This window comes from Elaeis guineensis, chromosome 6 (genome assembly GCF_000442705.2).
Source record: "Elaeis guineensis isolate ETL-2024a chromosome 6, EG11, whole genome shotgun sequence".
NCBI lineage: Eukaryota > Viridiplantae > Streptophyta > Magnoliopsida > Arecales > Arecaceae > Elaeis > Elaeis guineensis.
In genome coordinates, this window is record NC_025998.2 from 112,534,060 (window position 1) to 112,552,689 (window position 18,630).

General features: G+C 35.9%; 1 protein-coding gene across 1 annotated transcript; it reads left to right on the forward strand.

Moving 5' to 3' along the window:
• The first annotated feature begins 1,779 nt into the window (after window positions 1-1,779).
• Window positions 1,780-3,261, forward strand: LOC105033988 (protein TIFY 5A). Its single transcript, XM_010908999.3, has 3 exons — window positions 1,780-2,040; window positions 2,155-2,257; window positions 2,852-3,261. The coding sequence occupies exons 1-3, from the start codon at window positions 1,955-1,957 to the stop codon at window positions 3,128-3,130; spliced, it is 468 nt and encodes a 155-aa protein (XP_010907301.1). The 5' UTR covers window positions 1,780-1,954; the 3' UTR covers window positions 3,131-3,261.
• Window positions 3,262-18,630: the final 15,369 nt, after the last annotated feature.

Sequence of the window (18,630 nt, forward strand, 5' to 3'; positions counted from 1 at the left end):
TTCAGGGGGTTTTTTGACTTTGTTTAGGACTCCTAATCCCTCTCTAATCAAGTTTTAAACCGTGTTTAACCCTTTAAATAGGGCTGTGCGTGAAACAGAGAGGAGTGGTTCGGGTTTCTCGTTGTACAGAGCCGTACGAACCCGATTGAAGAGAGAGAGAGAGGCGAGGGCGCTGAGAGAGAAGGAGCAGGAGGCTCCTGGATAGCGGTCGTCAGGCTCTTCAGGGGTTCAGGGGGGTCTCCAAGAGAGAGAGAGCTTTTGTGAGGGGAACTTCAGGTGAGAGAGAATTGGATGTACAAGGGTTGAGGGTGAGGTCTCCTCTTGTAAAATTTTCTTTTCATAGTGAAGTTTGCATGTCCCGTAGAGGCGAGCCCTTTTGTGGCTGATCCACGTATTTTGATTGTTTTCTTTTTGTTTTGTTTCTTCTTTCTTCCTGCTGCATCGCGTGGTACTGAAAGGATCTTGGGAGGTGGTGTCCTGACCAGACATCCACCCAACAATTCTAATAGGTTCAAATTAAGTTAATAGCTAAGCCTAAAGATCAACTTAATAGTTCGACAAAAGATTTTGTGCAGACTTATGCTTGTAATCTATCTCATATTTAATGAAAAAAGATTTTCATTGATGATGAAGAATATATTTATGGGTTTGAAATTAATCCGACTCCACTATATTCATGGCCTAAAATAAGACCGTCATATCAATATAATGTCCATTTGAAAGGGAGCCATTGCGCCTGGTTCTGTTTATGGCCTGCAAGCCTGTTTTGCTAAAACATGGTCTGTACCTTTGACTGTTCAGATACATTAATAAAAAGTACTCATTTACCAAAAAAAAAAAGAAAGGGGGCCATTGCATTATATAGGCAATAAAAGGAATTTAAACTACAATCATATTTGATTGTTACTTTGCTATAATTAACCCTAAATAAAGAGAATAATGATCATTATTTAATATTGTTTTTGTTCACCTAATTAAATAAAATAATAGTTTGCTGATACTATATATAATTTTTTACTTGATTAACAATGATTTTCACAGATAAAATGTTAATTTTCTTTTATTAATCATCATGTTCTATCATAAAGATAAATAATAACCATTATAATTATAGTAGCCATTAGTTATTTAGTCTCAACAATCCCATTCACATAGATATGAGTTTTCAGTGCTGTTATAATCAATACAACTGTCGATAAAATTATTAACGCAAATTGAACATTGTTTAATTCAAGCTTGTGATTGAGATCCAAATCATGAGTCATAGAACTCGATCCTATTTAAATCAGGCACATTTGATAGTGATCTCCACTATTAATTTCCCTGGGAATATCATTGGACCGATCCTATTAAAACAAAAAGATTGCTCTTCAATCATAACCAGCCTAACTAACTCGTAAAAATAAATAAATAAACAAACATATATATATATATATATATATATATATATATATATATATGTGGGCTAGTTGGCAACCACGATTAAATCCATTATTTTTCCACACGAGAAACAAGCGGAGAAAAAAAGAAAAAAAAGAACAAAATGAGAGGGAAAAGAAAACGTGGTGGGGGCTACAAATGGGATCCAAGCTGAAGGAGGAAAAGATCGAAGAAATTAAGACGTCCACAAGCCGCCCACCCCCGGCTAATTGCGTCTCATGCCGACTTGAAGAATTTCACCGCATGCAAAACGCGTGTTCCACGTGTTGCGCGCCCCCACCACTACCTTTCTCCCACCCATCCCTCCCATTCATATAAATCCAGGGTCCCTTGCTCCCCCTTTCTCCACCCCTCCACCTCTGCCCATCAAACATCAAGCTTTCTCCAATAGAAGAAATCTATCAACCTCGATCTCGTTCGCTGTCGATCTGCTTCTAATGTCAAGAACTGAATCGTAGAAAGAAAGAAATTTGAAGAAAGATTCGAGTCGTGGGAGAAGAAGAAAGTTGTGAAAATGGCTGGGAGTGGTTGTGATCCGGAGCTGCGTCTCAGCCTTGGCAGCAGCAGCAGCCAAGATTGTTCTGCTGCTGAATCCAGCAGGTATTGCATTCGAAATGCGAAGAAAACCATCTATCCAACTTATACTTCAATATTTTCTTGCTTTCTGTTTCCATAATTCTATTAATTTCTAATGGATATTTTGGAATTATGAAGGATTGATGGATGGTCCGCGAACTCAGAACAAAAGCAGCAGCAGCAGAAGATTACCATCTTTTACAATGGTCAGATTTGTGTTTGCGATGTCACAGAGTTTCAGGTTGGCCATCTTTCTTGATCTCTCTTTTCAGCCATTCCTTTTGCTGTGCTTTTACCATGATCCTTCAAATTACCATTAGCATATATTAGTCACATAATTTTATCTATCAATTCTTCTTTTCTTGATTCATTTAGTGAATGCCAGGCAATTCCACCTTATTCTATAATCTAGAATACATAAGAAAAAAAATTTCGTTTTTAAGACATAAGAATAAAAAAATGATCCTGTGAGAACAAACAGTAGGTCTGTCGGAGGTGAGGAGGTGGTGGTGGTTGTGTGAATGGACTTGGTCCAAGTGGTGCGCCCGCAGTCGTTTTCCATAACGTGTTTCTCTTCTAGCCACCCTCTTTCCTCGCTTTCGGTTCTTTGATTCAACACAAAACTTGGCATTTTTTTTTTTTTTTGACCAATCATACAAGTCAAAGATATGGAGCCAGCCTAGCTCATTCTTATTCTCCCCTGCGTGTTCTCAATCCATTGTAGCAGCGTAGAAAGAGTGGCATTGAAGACGAACTAATTATCTCTTTATTTATTTCTTTTTATTTTTCAAACAAAATGTATATTAATTATTCTTTTGTCTTCAATTGGGAACAGGCAAAAGCCATCATATGTATGGCCCAAAAAGAGATGAATGATAAGATGAACAAGAACCATCACAACCAACAGCAACAGCAATTTCAACAAAAGCACAACAAGAAGTCGAATCCACCTCAACCTCCAGCATCTTCTTCTGAGGCCATGCCGCAGCTTCTTAACCAGGGGCTATCAATGAAACGATCTTTGCAACGGTTCCTTCAGAAAAGGAAGACAAGAATAAATGCTGCCTCTCCTTATAACAATAGACATGAGTTATTATTTTCTTCAACATCATAGGTTGCATACCTTAGTCCTTTTTTTTCTTCTTTTTATCTCTCTCCTCTAAGGGAAAGCAAAAAGTGATTGACTTTGGTTTGATGTACGTAAATATTCTTGAGTGAGAAATAATATATTTCTTTATTGTAACATTTTGTGAAGACTATTTTGATCATTTTCAATATATTATGGTTGAATTATCACAATCTTGGATTTTTAAGTAGCCCTTTGGCATGCGAGGTGGCATGAGTAAAGAGCCAACCATCACGGGAACCTTTTCAAATGGACTGTTTAGCCTAAACATAAATATCAAAAGAAAAATATGAAAATTGGCAAAATGCTATATTTTAAAATTTAGAAGGTGATACTCTTTGCAAAAAGCAACCGTAATTGAGAGTAGAACTTTGAATGAGTACAAAAGCCTTTTCTGGGAATTATAACTATTAGAGTAACTGATAATGCATTTAGGAAAATATCTTTATTATAATTAAAAAATTAATGTTAATTTTAATTTCTTTTTTATCACCATGCTAAAAATGAAAGCATGAAATACAATTTCGCATGCCATGCATGCACCCATCATACAAAGCGATCGCCATTGTGCAGTTGTGAAAGATATTACCCTCAAGAAAGATATAATTATGTAGAGTTAAAAATAAAAATAGAAAGTGAGAGACACAAACATGCTGTCACAAATTAAGGTGATTGATTAATTTTATGGAGAGAAGTCGTTACACACCCAAAAGCATTGTTATTTTTCTTTTCAGTGTTGGCAAAGACGACGCTTCTATGACGCTTTGTATAGCTTTGAGATGGCACTTTATGATGCTAATAAGCATTAGGGATGTCTATTTTTATTGCAGTGAGACAACTATTGTCACCAACTACAGGGCACTTTAGATGGACGAACAGATGACAGTAGATTTACACTTATTCAAATCCCAATTGAAAAGAGATACATGTTGAATCAAATAACATAAATCATTACAATTTCAAGGAATGTTATGCTTATAGCTAAATAATTTCTTAACATATTGTAAGATACACCACAAGAAATTTAATTTTTTACGACGAAATTTTAGCGACGAAATTTATTTCATCGTAAATAATTAAGTTTTTACAACGAAATTTAAATTTCGTCCCCAAAAATCAGGTATTTGCGACGAAAAAAATTGCGTTGCAAAAAGTTATATCTTTTACAACGAAATTTTTATTTTTGTTGCTAGAAGTTGATTTTTAGCGACGAACCTTTTTTTTCGTTGCAACAAATAATTTTTTTTGCGATGAAATATTTTTTTCATAGTAAAAAAATATTTTTTTGCGACAAAAAAAATTTTGTCGCAAAAAAATTATATTTTTTACGACAAAATTGATATTTCGTTGCGAAAAAGAAAGGCTTTTGCGATCAATTTTTTTTATATTTAGCGACGAAACTATTGCGTCGCTAAATTTTATTTTGTTGAAAAAATTTGAATATTTTGCAACGAAAATTTAAATTTCGTTGCTAGAATTGATCTTTAGCGACGAAATTTTGTTCATCGCAAAAAAATATTTTTTTTGGCGACGGAAATATTTTTCGTTGCTATTTTTTTTTTTTGCGACGAAAATAATTACGTCGCAAAAAATTTGATTTTATGCGACGAAATATTTATTTCGTTGCGAAAAACTTGATTTTACGACCATTTTTTATATTTGCGACGAAATTAAATTTTCATTGCAAAAAATTAATCATTTGCGACGAAAAAATTTTTGTTGTAAAAAATATATTTTTTTGCGACAGAATATTTATTTTTAGCAACGAATGTATTTCGTCGCTACATATTTTTTAATTAAAAAAAAACCCTTTGATATTTTGCCCTAATTGAAAATAAACCTGTTGATTTCTCCCTCCCCGATCTCCATCGCGGTCGTCCAAATTTTCTCCCTCCCCGATCTCCGGCGATAGTCCTCCCTCCCCGGTCGCCGGTCGTCCTTCCCGAAAAGTTCTCTCCCTCCCCGCCACCATCCTCTCTCTCTCTCCCTCCCCACCGCCGTCGAGCCCTCCCTCCCCGCCACCGTCGTCGCTCGAGCCCGCCCCCCGTCTCTGATCGAGCCCACCTCCCAGCGCGCTGGCCATCTCCCTCCTGCCTCGCCACCCTCTCCTCCGTGCACCGAATCCTCCCTCTTCTCTACCTCCTTCCCTCCGGTTCCCTCCAATCCCTAGAAACCCTAACCTTAGAGCCCTCTCCTTCATCTTCTTCCTCCTCTTCTGCCCCTCTTCCGCCTCAAGCTGCAGCGCTGGCTGTTCCCCATTGAAGAAAATGGTCGAAGATTTTGCAGTCAATCTTTGGCCACCTCTCCTCCCTCCCTTTCCTCCTCCTTCCATACTTTCCTCCTATTCTTCCTCGCCGGCCGCCGTCGAAACGACTACCTCCTCCTCTTCTCCTCTACCCTTCATGGCGGAGTACCTGATGGATCGTCTGGGCTACTCCAAGGATAAGGCCCACGTTGCCTCCAAATCCCTCCTCCACATCACCACCCCCGACAAGCCTGACGCCGTCCTTGCCTTCCTCCGCCGCCACGCCGGCCTCTCCCCCCGCCAGCTCCACGTCTTCGTCTGCCGCCGCCCTACTGTCCTCGCCACCAATGTCCTCTCCAATCTCCTCCCCAAGCTCAAGCTCCTCGAGCGCCTCCTACCCTCTCCTGTCCCCCGCCGTCGCCTACAGCTTCGGCCTCCCGTCCCCCGCCGCCGTAGCGTCTGCAAGGCAGTCGCTGCTGGTCGACCCCTCCATCCCCTGTCTCCCTCCCTCATTTTCTTTCTCAGTCTCTTACCTGAGAAAGAGTTGAAGGTCGATCCCTTACCTGGCTTGTCTAGTTTCATAGGGCCGCCACCGCCGCCGCCGCACCACCGTCGGGCCGCCACCGCCATCGTCGGTTGCCGTCACTGTCACCATCACTGTTCACGGAAGAGTTGAAGGTGAGAATCATTTTTTTAATTTATATATTTTTTAATTTTTTTTCTTAATAAATTTTAGCCATTAGAAGTAATTATTTATTATTTTAGTAATTAGATATAATGTTAGATATAATTATTTATTTGATATAATTAATTTTAATCATGATTTAAAAATATTTTAAAAATAAATTTTTTTAATAATAATATATTAATTGTAGCATAACAAATTTATAAGCCTTAGAATTTTCGTTCGAGGATAGCGTGCATAAACCAATATTTTTTTTTATGAAAAAAAATATTGGTGCTTTACACACTATTCTCGAATTGTCCTCGTGGACAGTTTGGGCACGTGAATGAATTTAATATTGCAACACATGTGCTTCTATATCGTAGAGTTTTGTCAGTATTTTCGATCATGTTCTCTGGATACATAGCATAATTTTAATGCTTGTGTATCTGGAGAACTGCGTCGAAATGCTGTCGAAATTTTTTTGGTATAGAAGACATGTATTGCAATATTAAATTCTTACGTTCCTGAATGGAATAGGACCATCACCCTATAGGTAGGAGATATAAGGCGTTAGTCAACTATTATTACATAAAATTGATTGTATAGTTTGCATCATAAATATGTAGGTATGGATCGTGGTTGGATGTCATTGCGTGATAAGTTCTGTCCTGAGTATATTACGGGTGTGACGACTTTTATGAATGTGACGTCCAATCATACGAGAGAAGATGGAAAAGCTTGTTGTCTATGTTGTCGATGTAGGAATTTATTTTGGTGTACCTTATCGGACATTCAGAATCATTTATACGAACACGGTATAGATGTGACTTACAAGAGATGGACTTGTCATGGTGAAGATTTGCTGACTAGCTCGAGCATGTTGTCCAGGAGTCCCATAAATCCGTCATCAGTCGGTGGATCATGCAGTCGTGAAAGAAAACACTTGGTGAAGAAGATAGAGAAATTTTAGAGGATCTTCATCCAGAATTATTTGAAGTAAATGTAGAAGCGAGAGCAGAACATCAGCATTCCATTCCGAGATAAGAAGCTGAAGAGGACAATAATATATCTATAAATGATAGATTCGAGCGTCTATTAAGAGATGCACAAAGTGATGTTTATCCTGGTTGTAAGAAGTACTCTCTATTGTCCACCGTAATAAAGTTATTACACATGAAGACACTTGGTAAGTGGTCAAACAACTCGTTTAATTGGTTGCTTAAATTTTTGAAGGACTTACAGCCAGAGTGAGAGTTACTTCCCGTCAAGTCATTATGAAGCCAAAAAATTATTGAAAGGACTCGATTTGGGAGTCGATGACTTGGGCCTACGCTGTGAAAAGATACATGCATGTCCGAATGATTGTGTTCTGTTTCGGAAGGATAAAAAAGATCTACAAGCATGTCCGATTTGTCATTCAAACAGATGGAAAGAAAGTCGTGGTAAGGATAAGAAGAAAAAAAAATACCATGCAAGATTTTGCGGTACTTTTTGATTACACCATGATTGCGTCGATTGTTCATGTCGAGGCATACTGCTTGTGACATGCGATGGCATAAGGAGAAAAATAATATGGACGATGATGTCATGAGACATCCATCAGATGGAGATGCGTGGAAATATTTTGATCGTGAACATCCATGGTTTGCAGCTGATTCACGAAATGTCAGGCTAGGGTTGGCAACAGACAGATTTAATCCATATGGTAATCTTAGTACTACTTATAGTATATGGTCTGTTATGGTATTTCCTTATAATTTACCACCATGGAAGTGCATGAAATCACCTTTTAATCTATTGGCCTTGTTGATCCCGGGTCCCCATGCCCCTGGAAGAGACATAGATATATTTTTAGAGCCGTTGATCGAAGAGTTACAATATTTGTGGGAAGAAGGATGCGAAACATATGATCATATTGCAGGAGGCATCTTTCGTATGCATGCAGCACTGCTTTGGACAGTTAACGATTTTCCTGCATATGGCGATATTTCTGGATGGTGTACAAAAGGGTATAAAGCATGCCCAACTTGTAACGATGATATTACATCGGACCGTATTCGTGGAAAGATTTGTTTTACCGGCCATCGACGTTTCTTGCCAGATGATCATAGATGGAGGAGAAGTTTTAAGTTCAATGGCAAGCATGAACGACGTGCGTAGCCAAGATTCTGGTCTATGGATAATATTTTAAATCAGTTATCCAACCCACAGGATGTCATATTTGGTAAGGGTCTGGCCAGCCAAGTAGGGGTGCGAACAAGTATCAAAAATTGGAGAAAAAAAATAAGTTGTTTGATCTTCCATATTGAAAAATACTTCTTCTTCGACATAATCTTGATGTCATGCATATTGAAAAGAATATATTTGATAATATATTTTATACCATTCTCAATATCGAAGGAAGAATGAAAGATACCGTGAAGGCTCGTCTTGACTTAGAGGATATGCGGATTAGAAAGGAATTACATTTGATTTGACGAGGGGATAGGCTGGTGAAGCCATTGGCATGTTATACACTGAATCGAAGAGAGAGAAATCAGTTTCTTTCATATTTGAGATCAGTGAGGTTTCCTGATGGATACGTCTCAAACTTGAAACGGTGCATCAAGTCGAAAGATGGGAAGATCGTCGGGATGAAAAGTCATGATTGTCATGTACTTCTACAATATGTGCTCCCGGTTGGTTTGCATGGATTGTTGTCGGATAATGTGTGTGATGCGTTACTTGATCTGAAAACTTATTTTCAGGACTTATGTGCGAAGACATTGAGATGAAGTCAGATCGACATATTGGAGAAGAAGATTATCATTACTCTCTATAAGCTCGAGATGATATTCCCTCCCGTCTTCTTTGATATCATGGTGCATCTTTCTGTTCATCTTCCACATGAGGCTAGATTGGGTGGGCCAGTACATACAAGATGGATGTATCCAATTGAAAGGTAATTGCATGATATTGTAATATTTATTATTCATTATTGTATTCTTATTATATGTGATATCAATTGATAATTTATTGAATAGGAAGATGCGTGAATACAAGAGTGCCGTCACTAACAAAGCATGGCCTGAAGGTTCAATAGCAGAGGCACATGTTATGAATGAATGTCTGATATTCTGCTCTATGTACCTTCGACGAGTGAAGACCAAATTTACAAGGCCACAACGGAATATCGATGTTGATGAGATTCTGACCGATGGATTATCCGTGTTCTCCAATGTTGCTCGACCATATAGTAAAAAAGATTTTCGAATGTTGACACCACAAGAAATGGATGACATGCATTGGTATGTGCTAAACAATTGCGAGGAGGTAGAAGCGTACATGATGTGAGTATATACATTTAATTTTTATTTGTTGATATATCAATGAATGTACGTGGACTCTAAATTAAAATATACATGGTATTACTGTATCACTTCAGAGAACACGAAAGTGAGCTCAGAAGAAGTAATCCTACATTAGCAGTGGCACGACATAGGAATCAATTCGCATCATGGTTTGATGAACGGGTAAGTTATGTTCATGTTCATCTATGATTAAAAATTTGTTTATATAGTATTTATTTTGTCAAATTTAACCTGCTTATTGTTCTTTTAATTGTAGATAGCTCAGCTACGTATAGACAATCCTAACTGTATCAGTAATGACTTAGCTGCACTTGCACGAAAACCTGACAGACGTATATCAGTATATTCAGCATGCATAGTCAATGGTGTGCGATTCTTAACGAAAAATCGCGATCGCGATCGAACCACACAGAATTGTGGAATAAGCGTGGAGGGCGAGCACAAGGGTGAAATAATAGATTTTTTTGATGTTCTGCATGAGGTTATAGAGTTGAGATATAGTGGTCTTCGATGGATTGTATTATTCAAGTGTCAATGGTATGACTTAGGACGACACAGGCCAATTGTTATAGATCCTCAACTCGTCAGTGTCCACACTGGTCATGTATGGTATGAAAGTGATCCTTATATTTTTGCAAAGCAAGCAAGACTAGTGTGGTATATTGATGATAACAAAATGAAAGAGCCTTGGCGAGTTGCAATAAGGGCTCAGCATAGGCATTTGTTTGATCCTGCACTTTTCACATGCCCGAACGATGAAGATCTTGAGAATGAAGTCCGTGCAATTATTGAAAACGAAGCATATCAAATGCAAGCACCAGATAACATATTAGTGCCAGATGATACGATTGACATAGGACAATTACAAAGAGACGACTATGAATCTGAGGATGTTTCTATTGTTGGATCGTCGATAAGGGCACGGGCACGAGCACGATCCAATAATGACTTCATTAACGACGATGATGATAGCACTTCAGGGTCGAAGTCTTCTATGACTCCCGTCGAAGATGACTATATGGACACGAGTTCAGAATCTGAGAACAATAATTAATATGAATAAGTAATTCAATTTATTTTTTTTGTTATATCATGTAATACTTGAATTTTTTTGATTATGTACTAATTTAAATTATTTTAATCATTGCAGCATCATGACTGGTCCTGGACGTAGACGTTCACGGGGTAGGCAGCAGGCTCCGCTTGATGATACACATCCTCACTTTAGCATTTTGCATGATGAGTCAGAGGATTTAGATGAGACTCAGTTGCCCGAGTCCACAGAGCAGAGTAGTGCTCAGCCAGAGCTTGCCCAGCCGGAGGTCATGGTACCGTATCATCCCCTTACAGGTACATCTCTATCAATTTATAAACCATATATTTTTTTTTGTTATATGTATTTAATGATACATGATATATGTTCATTTCACCAATTTTTACATGTAGGAACACAGCATCGACGTGCAGTGCGTGGTCCTAGTAGGGGTCTTGTTTTGAAAAAATATGTGCATACACACAATGAAATACCGAAGGTACAGATATTTCGAGATCATCCGATTGGCACAGAGGCTAGTATCGTCGCAAATGAGATCAATTTGTATATGTGGAATCATTTTTCGTGGGCTGCTGAAAGTTTCAAGCATGTAGCTCCTCGATACCGTAATGCTCGAGTCTCTCACATCAAGGTAAGAATTAAATTTGGATGTCTTGCATATCAAATACATGATCCATATTATTTTTGGTTATATAAATAAATTTTTTATTATATGAATAATTTCATGTATTTGCTTTTTGGTATGATGACTGTGTAGGATAATATTGATTTCGAGGATTGCACCGACGAAGAAGTGACGGCATGTATTCTCAAAATGGCTGCAAATAGATACAGAGATCGACGATGTAGGCTTCATAAATACTGCAATGAGCTGCAGGTGAAGGGGATTGATCCTGTGACCCAGCATACAGAAATTGGGCTGGGTCTAGTGACGATTGGCGGTGGTTATGTGAGCATTTTGGAAGTGAGGCATTTCAGGTATGTCTAGTATTTCAAGTTATTTTAATTTTGTTATGTCCTTTATTGGTTATAATTATATGTATTTTGTAGCGATGATCGGAGGCGAATAAGGTGAATAGGAGTAAGATTGATTCTATTCACATGCAAGGAAGTGCCTCTTTTGCACAGAGAATGAAGAGGATGGTACGTAACTACATTTGCAATCATACTTTGTAACTTCTTATTAAATATTTATATTATTTTGATATCTTTTTTTTTTCTTTTATTTTTGTTTGAACAGAGACTATCCGGAGTCGACGCCTATGCTAAATTCTATCAAAACAAGAGTGGCGAGTTCGTGACCGAGGAGGCGAGGCAGCATCATGTAAGTATCATTACTCTACATTTTGAATACTTTTAAAGAGTTTGAAAAAAATTTATGATTTTATTTGGTTTATTGTGAAGGAAAAAATGTTAGAATTGAGAGAGCAGGCGACGAGGGAGGTGGGATCTGACGGTGATACTGGATCACAGCAGGTTTGTTTGATGACAGATGATACGATTTTGGATACCATCCTTGGGCGGCAGCTAGGATCTGGTCATAGCATGCGGTCCAAAAAATCATGCAGTTCGTCATCCGACCGGTCTGATGATGCATCGGTGTCAGAGGCAGTTAGGACATCCATGAGCATGATGCAAGATCAGATTAGTTACTGGATGAATCGTAGTCAGACGCTCGAGAGGATCGTAGCTGCGATGGCGGGACGGCTCGGTATTGATGCTTCTGAGTTAGCACCTCTACAGTCACATGATGCCGCCTCTGCACCACCATCGCGACACATATCGGGTCAGGGATCGACGCCTGGAGAAGGGAACGAGGCCAACGAGTCAGATCATACCTAGTTTGTAGTTATTTTAAATTTAAAATGGTGTATGGACTTATATTTTTGTATATGACAAAGATGGTTATGAAACTTTTTGATACTTGGAATTGGTCTTTTGACTTAGAATATTTTTATTGTGTTAATATACTGTTTATTTAAAATATGTTTGATCAGAGAATTTATATTTGAGCAGATTTTTTTTGAAAAAAAATAAAAATTTTATTTTTTATCCAAAATTTATTTTAGCGACGAAATATTAATTTCGTCGCAAAAAAAATTGTGAACCCAAAAAAGTAAAATTTTTATTATACATTGCGACGAAATTTTTTTTTCGTTGCTATTTTTACGACGAAAAAATAGTTTCGCTAAAAATTTTAACTTTTTGCGATGAAATTTTTATTTCGTCGCAATTATGACGACGAATTTTTTTATTTCGTAGCCCTTCTAGCGACGAAATTTTTATTTCGTCGCCATTATAGCGACGAAATTTTTTTTTCGTCACAATTATAGCAACGAACATTTTTTTCATCGCAATTATTGCGACGAAATTTTTGCGACAAATTTTGTTTGCGACGAAATCCGTCGCTAAGTTTTACGATGAATTTCGTTTTCGTCGCAAAAAATAAGAGAATATTTTTTTTTAATCACAATATTTAGCGACGAAATTATTTTTCATTGTAATTTTAGCGACGAAAATTTAAGCTCTTACGACAAAATATTTTCGTCGCTAATACAGCACATACTTCATCGTCTAGATTTACTATTTTTTGCGACGAAATAAAATTATTTCGTCGCTAGGGTCTTTTGCTACGAGACTTTTTCTACAAATTTTTAACGACGATATATTTTGTCGCAAATATTTTTAGCGATGAAAATATAATTTTTAGCAACGAAAAAATTTCATCGTAAAAAATCAAATTTCTTGTAGTGATAGAAAGAGTTGCTCAAAATAGAGATATGCTATCATTTTAGAATGTTAAACTTACAACGTATAAAGAAAGTCCGAATTGATTTTAAATCAGCTATCATACACTCAATGTCTAGGTGAAAGCCATGAGCTATCTACTGAGATCAATGGTATGGCGGGATGTGTAGTTCACCTTAACTGAAAAGCTTCATGTGATTTATGTGAACTAGACAAACAAAAGTCCAAGTCCATTTCAGTTCTTCTGTGCTAAAGTAACAAAAACATCGCATCTACAATCTTATGCATGAAGCGATTAGCAATTGACTCAGAGGAATAGTAGGTGTGGTTCATACTTCATGTTCTATAACTGAAAATATTCATGTGATTTATATGAACAAAAGAAGACGACATTTTGTACTGCAGCTTCTCTCTCTCTCTCTCTCTCCCCCCGTGTTTGCACAATGAATGGACGTTACTTAGCATAATGTATCACCTTATTTTAATTAATTTCGTTAAATAACAAGTCTTGTCATATAGTTATGTGCTCACATTGGGTCTCTTAATATGACCAAAACTATTCTTAAATAATGTCTAAAAGGTGAGAAACCCATAAAAAACGACCACTCAGTTGACAACTCAACTTACAATCTGAAACCGTGTCGATCACATGCATCAGCTAAGATTTTAATACTCTGTTGAAATCCACCGCTCTAAGATTTTATTTCAATACTTAAACACTCCAGTTTCGTGTCTTCTTTAGTTAAACATGTCATTGTCCTTAATTTCATCAGTTTTGACATCCATCTTATTCTATATATATATATATATATAAAAGCTGTCCTCCATCCTTGAGAGATTACTATGATTTTATACATTGTCCCATGTGAATTATTGTAATTGGCTCAAGGAAAGTACACGCCTACTTTTTATTCAAAGAACGATTCTCTTTCATTGTTAAGAAATTCAACGAATGTGAGCAAGGAATTATATATTAAGCATTTCTTGTTGGCCGAAAAGATTATAGTCATCCCTGTAGACCTTTGAGATTGGTTAAAAAAAAAATTGGATTCTGAAATGAAAATTCGAATAAGTGATTTCCCTCCTTGCCATTTGGTCGGAGGGATTTTCTATTTTCATTTCGATTTCGGGAAGAATAGAAATATACCCTAATTTCTTAAATTCAATCTTTATTTCTTTTCTAAAACATAAATTACATTCTAATTTTGGTCATGAACTAAATGTGCCTTTGATTTTATTAATCTGATGGGTGGCGGAAGGAGGGAGACTAACTGAAATTTAAGAATCTTCGGGTAGAGGCCTGGTTTGGATACAAGTGGTAGAATGTCTGACTTGCAGGTCGTTAATGGGTCCCAAAATGGCATATCGGTTTAGAACTCCCATGTGGTCTTGCCCATTGGAGCAGACATCTTTTTGAGCTGTTGGATATTTTATTTCGTCTTTTTTTGCTTTTGAGCTCGATTAGGCTAGTACAAGATAGTCCGACCTAACAACACCTAGCTTGTGTAGATTCTAGGTGAGCACCCACAGGCCCAATTGACACAAAAATTATGTCCTCAATGGGTAGTTTATTGGTTCTCAATTTGTTAGATGGGCAATGTGGACCTCATAACATTCCTTTGTTGGGGATAAAACTTCCCTCCTCTGTGCAGGTCACTGTAGTTTGAAGTGTATATCGTATATAATCGACTTAAAACTAGGAAGAGATTGAAAACTAGAAAGAGAATGGAGAGCAAATGATATTTGTATTTCATATTTCTCAATGATATATGCGGGTTATTTATAGCCATGGCTCCATATCTAAGATAGTAAATAAATCATCTAATTAATACATATCAAAATGATTCTTAAAATCATTCGGAGAATCAGGCCTAACATGGTAATACAATATTATAATCCATCCTAATATGATAATACAATATTGTAATCAATCCTAATATGATACAAAATGATTCCTAAAGTTATCTAGAGAATCATGCCTAACATAAGATAGTTTTAAGATTAACTTTAGGTTTACATCAAGGCACACAAATAAGGATTTTCCGGTTTTCCTTTTTCACCTTGGGTGTTGTTGGTTTAGGCCGTGCACAGAGATAAGATGTTAGTGAGGGAATTCATTTGTATTGATTCTTTTCAAGGTATAAGTGAAATAGAGGATGAATTTTCCCAAATTTTTTTTTTAAGAAAAAAGAATTTTTTTTTATTTTTAGTAGTTATTGTTTTCAATTATTTGCTCTATTGGTTCTTCAATCTAGGGATTTCTAACATTCCCTCTCAAACCCAAGGTGGTAGTGTAGACATCAATTTGAGTTTGGAAAGTAGATCACGAAAACGTGTAGGTGGCTGAATTTTTGTAACGATATCTACAAGCTGATCGACTAAAAAAATAAAATATAGGCACAATATCCCATGAAGTAAATGCTGTCGAACAAAGTGGCAATCAATCCTAATATATTTATTACGTTTATGAAAAGCGTCATTATGAGCAATCTGAATTGCACTTTGATTATCACAATACAATGGTAAGGCAGCAGAGGGTGAAACACCCATATCCTTTAGTAACCACCTCAGCCAAAGAAGTTCTGATGTCGTATCAGCTAAGGCACGATATTTTGCTTCAGTGCTTGATAAGCAATTATAGTTTATTTTTTGCTACGCCAAAAAATAAAAAAATCTCTAAGTAAGAGAATAGCTAGTAGTGGACCATTTATCTATAATATCACTAGCCCAATCAGCATCAGAGTATGCACGAAGCTCCATCGATGAGTTGGATGAAAAATGCAGACCATAAAATAATATTCTTTTAACATATCTCAAAATGTAAAGGACCGCCGCAAAGTGTGTAGAGCGAGGTGCACTCATGAACTAACTCACTATGTGGCAGCATAGGAGATATCTGATCGAGTAATAGTGAGATAGACCAAACTCCCAACAAGCTATCAATAAAGAGTGGGATTAGAAAGAAGCTCACCATTATTAGGATAAAAATTTGCATTAGTCTCAATTAGAGTATCCACGATTTTGCTATCTATGGGACCAGCTCTGGCAATTAAATTGGAAGCATTTATGGCTTGAGATAGATAATAACTATTAGAATGAGTAGAAACCTCAAGTCCAAGAAAATAATTAAAGAGGCCTAGATCTTTTATTTCAAATTGTTGACAAAAGAAGTTTTTAAGATCATCAATGCCACCAAGATCATCCTTAGTAATAATCATATCGTCAACACTGTGAAGTAGCATAATAGTCCCCAAGCTGGTATGTCATATAAAAAGAGCTGAAATAAGAGAGCTAAAGGTAAAGGCAAACTGTAGAATAGTATAACTGAATTTTGAGAACCATATAGACGGAGCTTGTTTGAGACCATATAATGCTCGGTGAAGCCTGCAGATTTTATTTGGAGGATGATCATACCTTAGCGATGACTGCATATATACTTCTTTTTGAAGATCATTATTAAGAAAAATATTCTTAACATCCATCTGAAATAACTGCTAGCATTTTACAGCTGCAACAGTTAGAAGAGTTCTCATAGATGTGAGCCGAGCAAACGGGACGAAAATTTCCACATAATCAATATCATATTCCTATGTGAACCCTTTAGTGACAAGATGAGCTTTATACCACTACTCAATAGAAACATATGACCGAGTCTTGATCTTGTATAACCATTTGCACCCAACTGGAGTCTTTCCAAGAGATAGGTCAACCAAGTCCCACATATGAGTTTTAGTAAGTGCCTCAAGTTCTTCTGCCACATATGGAAGAGGCCTCACGAAAGGTGTGAGGCTCATGAAATGAAGCAATAGTAGAATAACAGTGATAGCCATGAAGATAAGCTGGAAGTTCCCTTACTCTGATAGATCGATGAGGTGCAGGTGAGACTAGCGGATTTGGTGCATTGTCAGGATCATCAAACTATCTAGATGTATCAGTAGCATGTAAAGATGAGTCATTTGAGCTTTCTGAGCTATGAATATTAGAATTAGGAAATAGATCAAGTGATGGATTTGTGAAGAATGGCAAGATGCAAGTATTATACACACTAAAATTTGAAAGACTAGAAAACATCTTATGTTCCCAAAAGGTAACATGATGTGAGATGCACAAACATTTAGAAATAAGATCATAATATTTATATCCTTTGTGTTCTATACCATAACCAAGAAAGTAGCAAAGGTGAGAGCGGGGTTCTAATTTTGTGCGTTCATGTGGTTGAAGGTGAACAAAATATGTACAACTAAAAACTTCAAAAAGATTATCGCTGCAAAAAAAGTATATTTGTGAGATGAATATTTAGTGACAAAATAAAATATCATCATTAAAAGTAAGATTTTTGCAACAAATTATAATTTCATCACAAAAAATAAATTTTTTATGACAAAATCTCTTTTTGTCACTGGAGGCATGAGTTATTGTGATAAAACAATAATTTTGTAATAAAAAGTTCTCCCACCAATTCATAATTTTTCAAGTTTTGGTGCCAAACATATTTGTATCGAAATATATGTTCTTGCGATAAAATATTTGTTAGTAAAAATTTTCAATTTATGACAAAAAAATTTATCACAAATATTTTTTTTTTAAATTTAGTTTTTTATTTATAGCAATAAAATCACTATTGTCACCTTAAGCAAAATTGTTGTGACAAGATATTTTGTCGCAAAAATTCTAAATCATTATTTAGTTTATTGTGATGAAAATATTGTGTTGCAAAAGTCAATATATTTTTTTGTGACAAATGCTTATTTGTTACAAAAAATTCAGATTCTCTCCTTTTATTCCCTTTTTTTAAATTTATTATGATGAAAATATTTTATTACAAAAAGTTAATATATGTTTTGTGACAAAGGTTTGGTTGTTGTAAAAAAAAATTAGATTCTCTCTTTTTATCCCTTTCTTTTTTTAATTTATTATGACAAAAATATTTATTGCAAAAAAGTCAATAAAATTTTTTTGTGACAAAGGCTTATTTGTTTCAAAAAAAAATAGAATCCTCCTTTTGTTCCCTTCTTTTTTTTTTTAACTTTTTTGTGATAAATATTATTTTGTCACAAAAAGCTACTATATGTTTTTTTAGGTTTTGTTGCAAATGGGCTATACTTAATGGTATCATTTTATTTGTAAAGCATTAAAATGATGTCATTATAAAAAAAATATTTAATTTTAAATATTTTTGTGACAAACTATTTTGCCACAAAAGTCATTATATTCTTTATTTTAATAAAAAATTCATTTGTAGAAATTGTGAAGAAAATTAAATGTTAAAACAAGTACCACAAAAAGTTAAGAAAATTCTAGTATTATTTTATGTAATATTTGTAAAATATTTAAAATTATTTTTTAATATAATACTCTTTCTTACTTAGATGTCTATGATTTAATTTTTTGTTACCAATTATATAGGATGAAATAAATCTTATC

What these genes read in the sequence shown, in the direction of transcription:
- LOC105033988 (XM_010908999.3), top strand. Translation starts at nt 1,955, where the DNA reads ATGGCTGGGAGTGGTTGTGATCCGGAGCTGCGTCTCAGCCTTGGCAGC. An exon ending in TCTGCTGCTGAATCCAGCAG is followed by an intron (nt 2,041 to 2,154) that starts GTATTGCATTCG and finishes GGAATTATGAAG; the next exon opens with GATTGATGGATGGTCCGCGA. An exon ending in GCGATGTCACAGAGTTTCAG is followed by an intron (nt 2,258 to 2,851) that starts GTTGGCCATCTT and finishes AATTGGGAACAG; the next exon opens with GCAAAAGCCATCATATGTAT.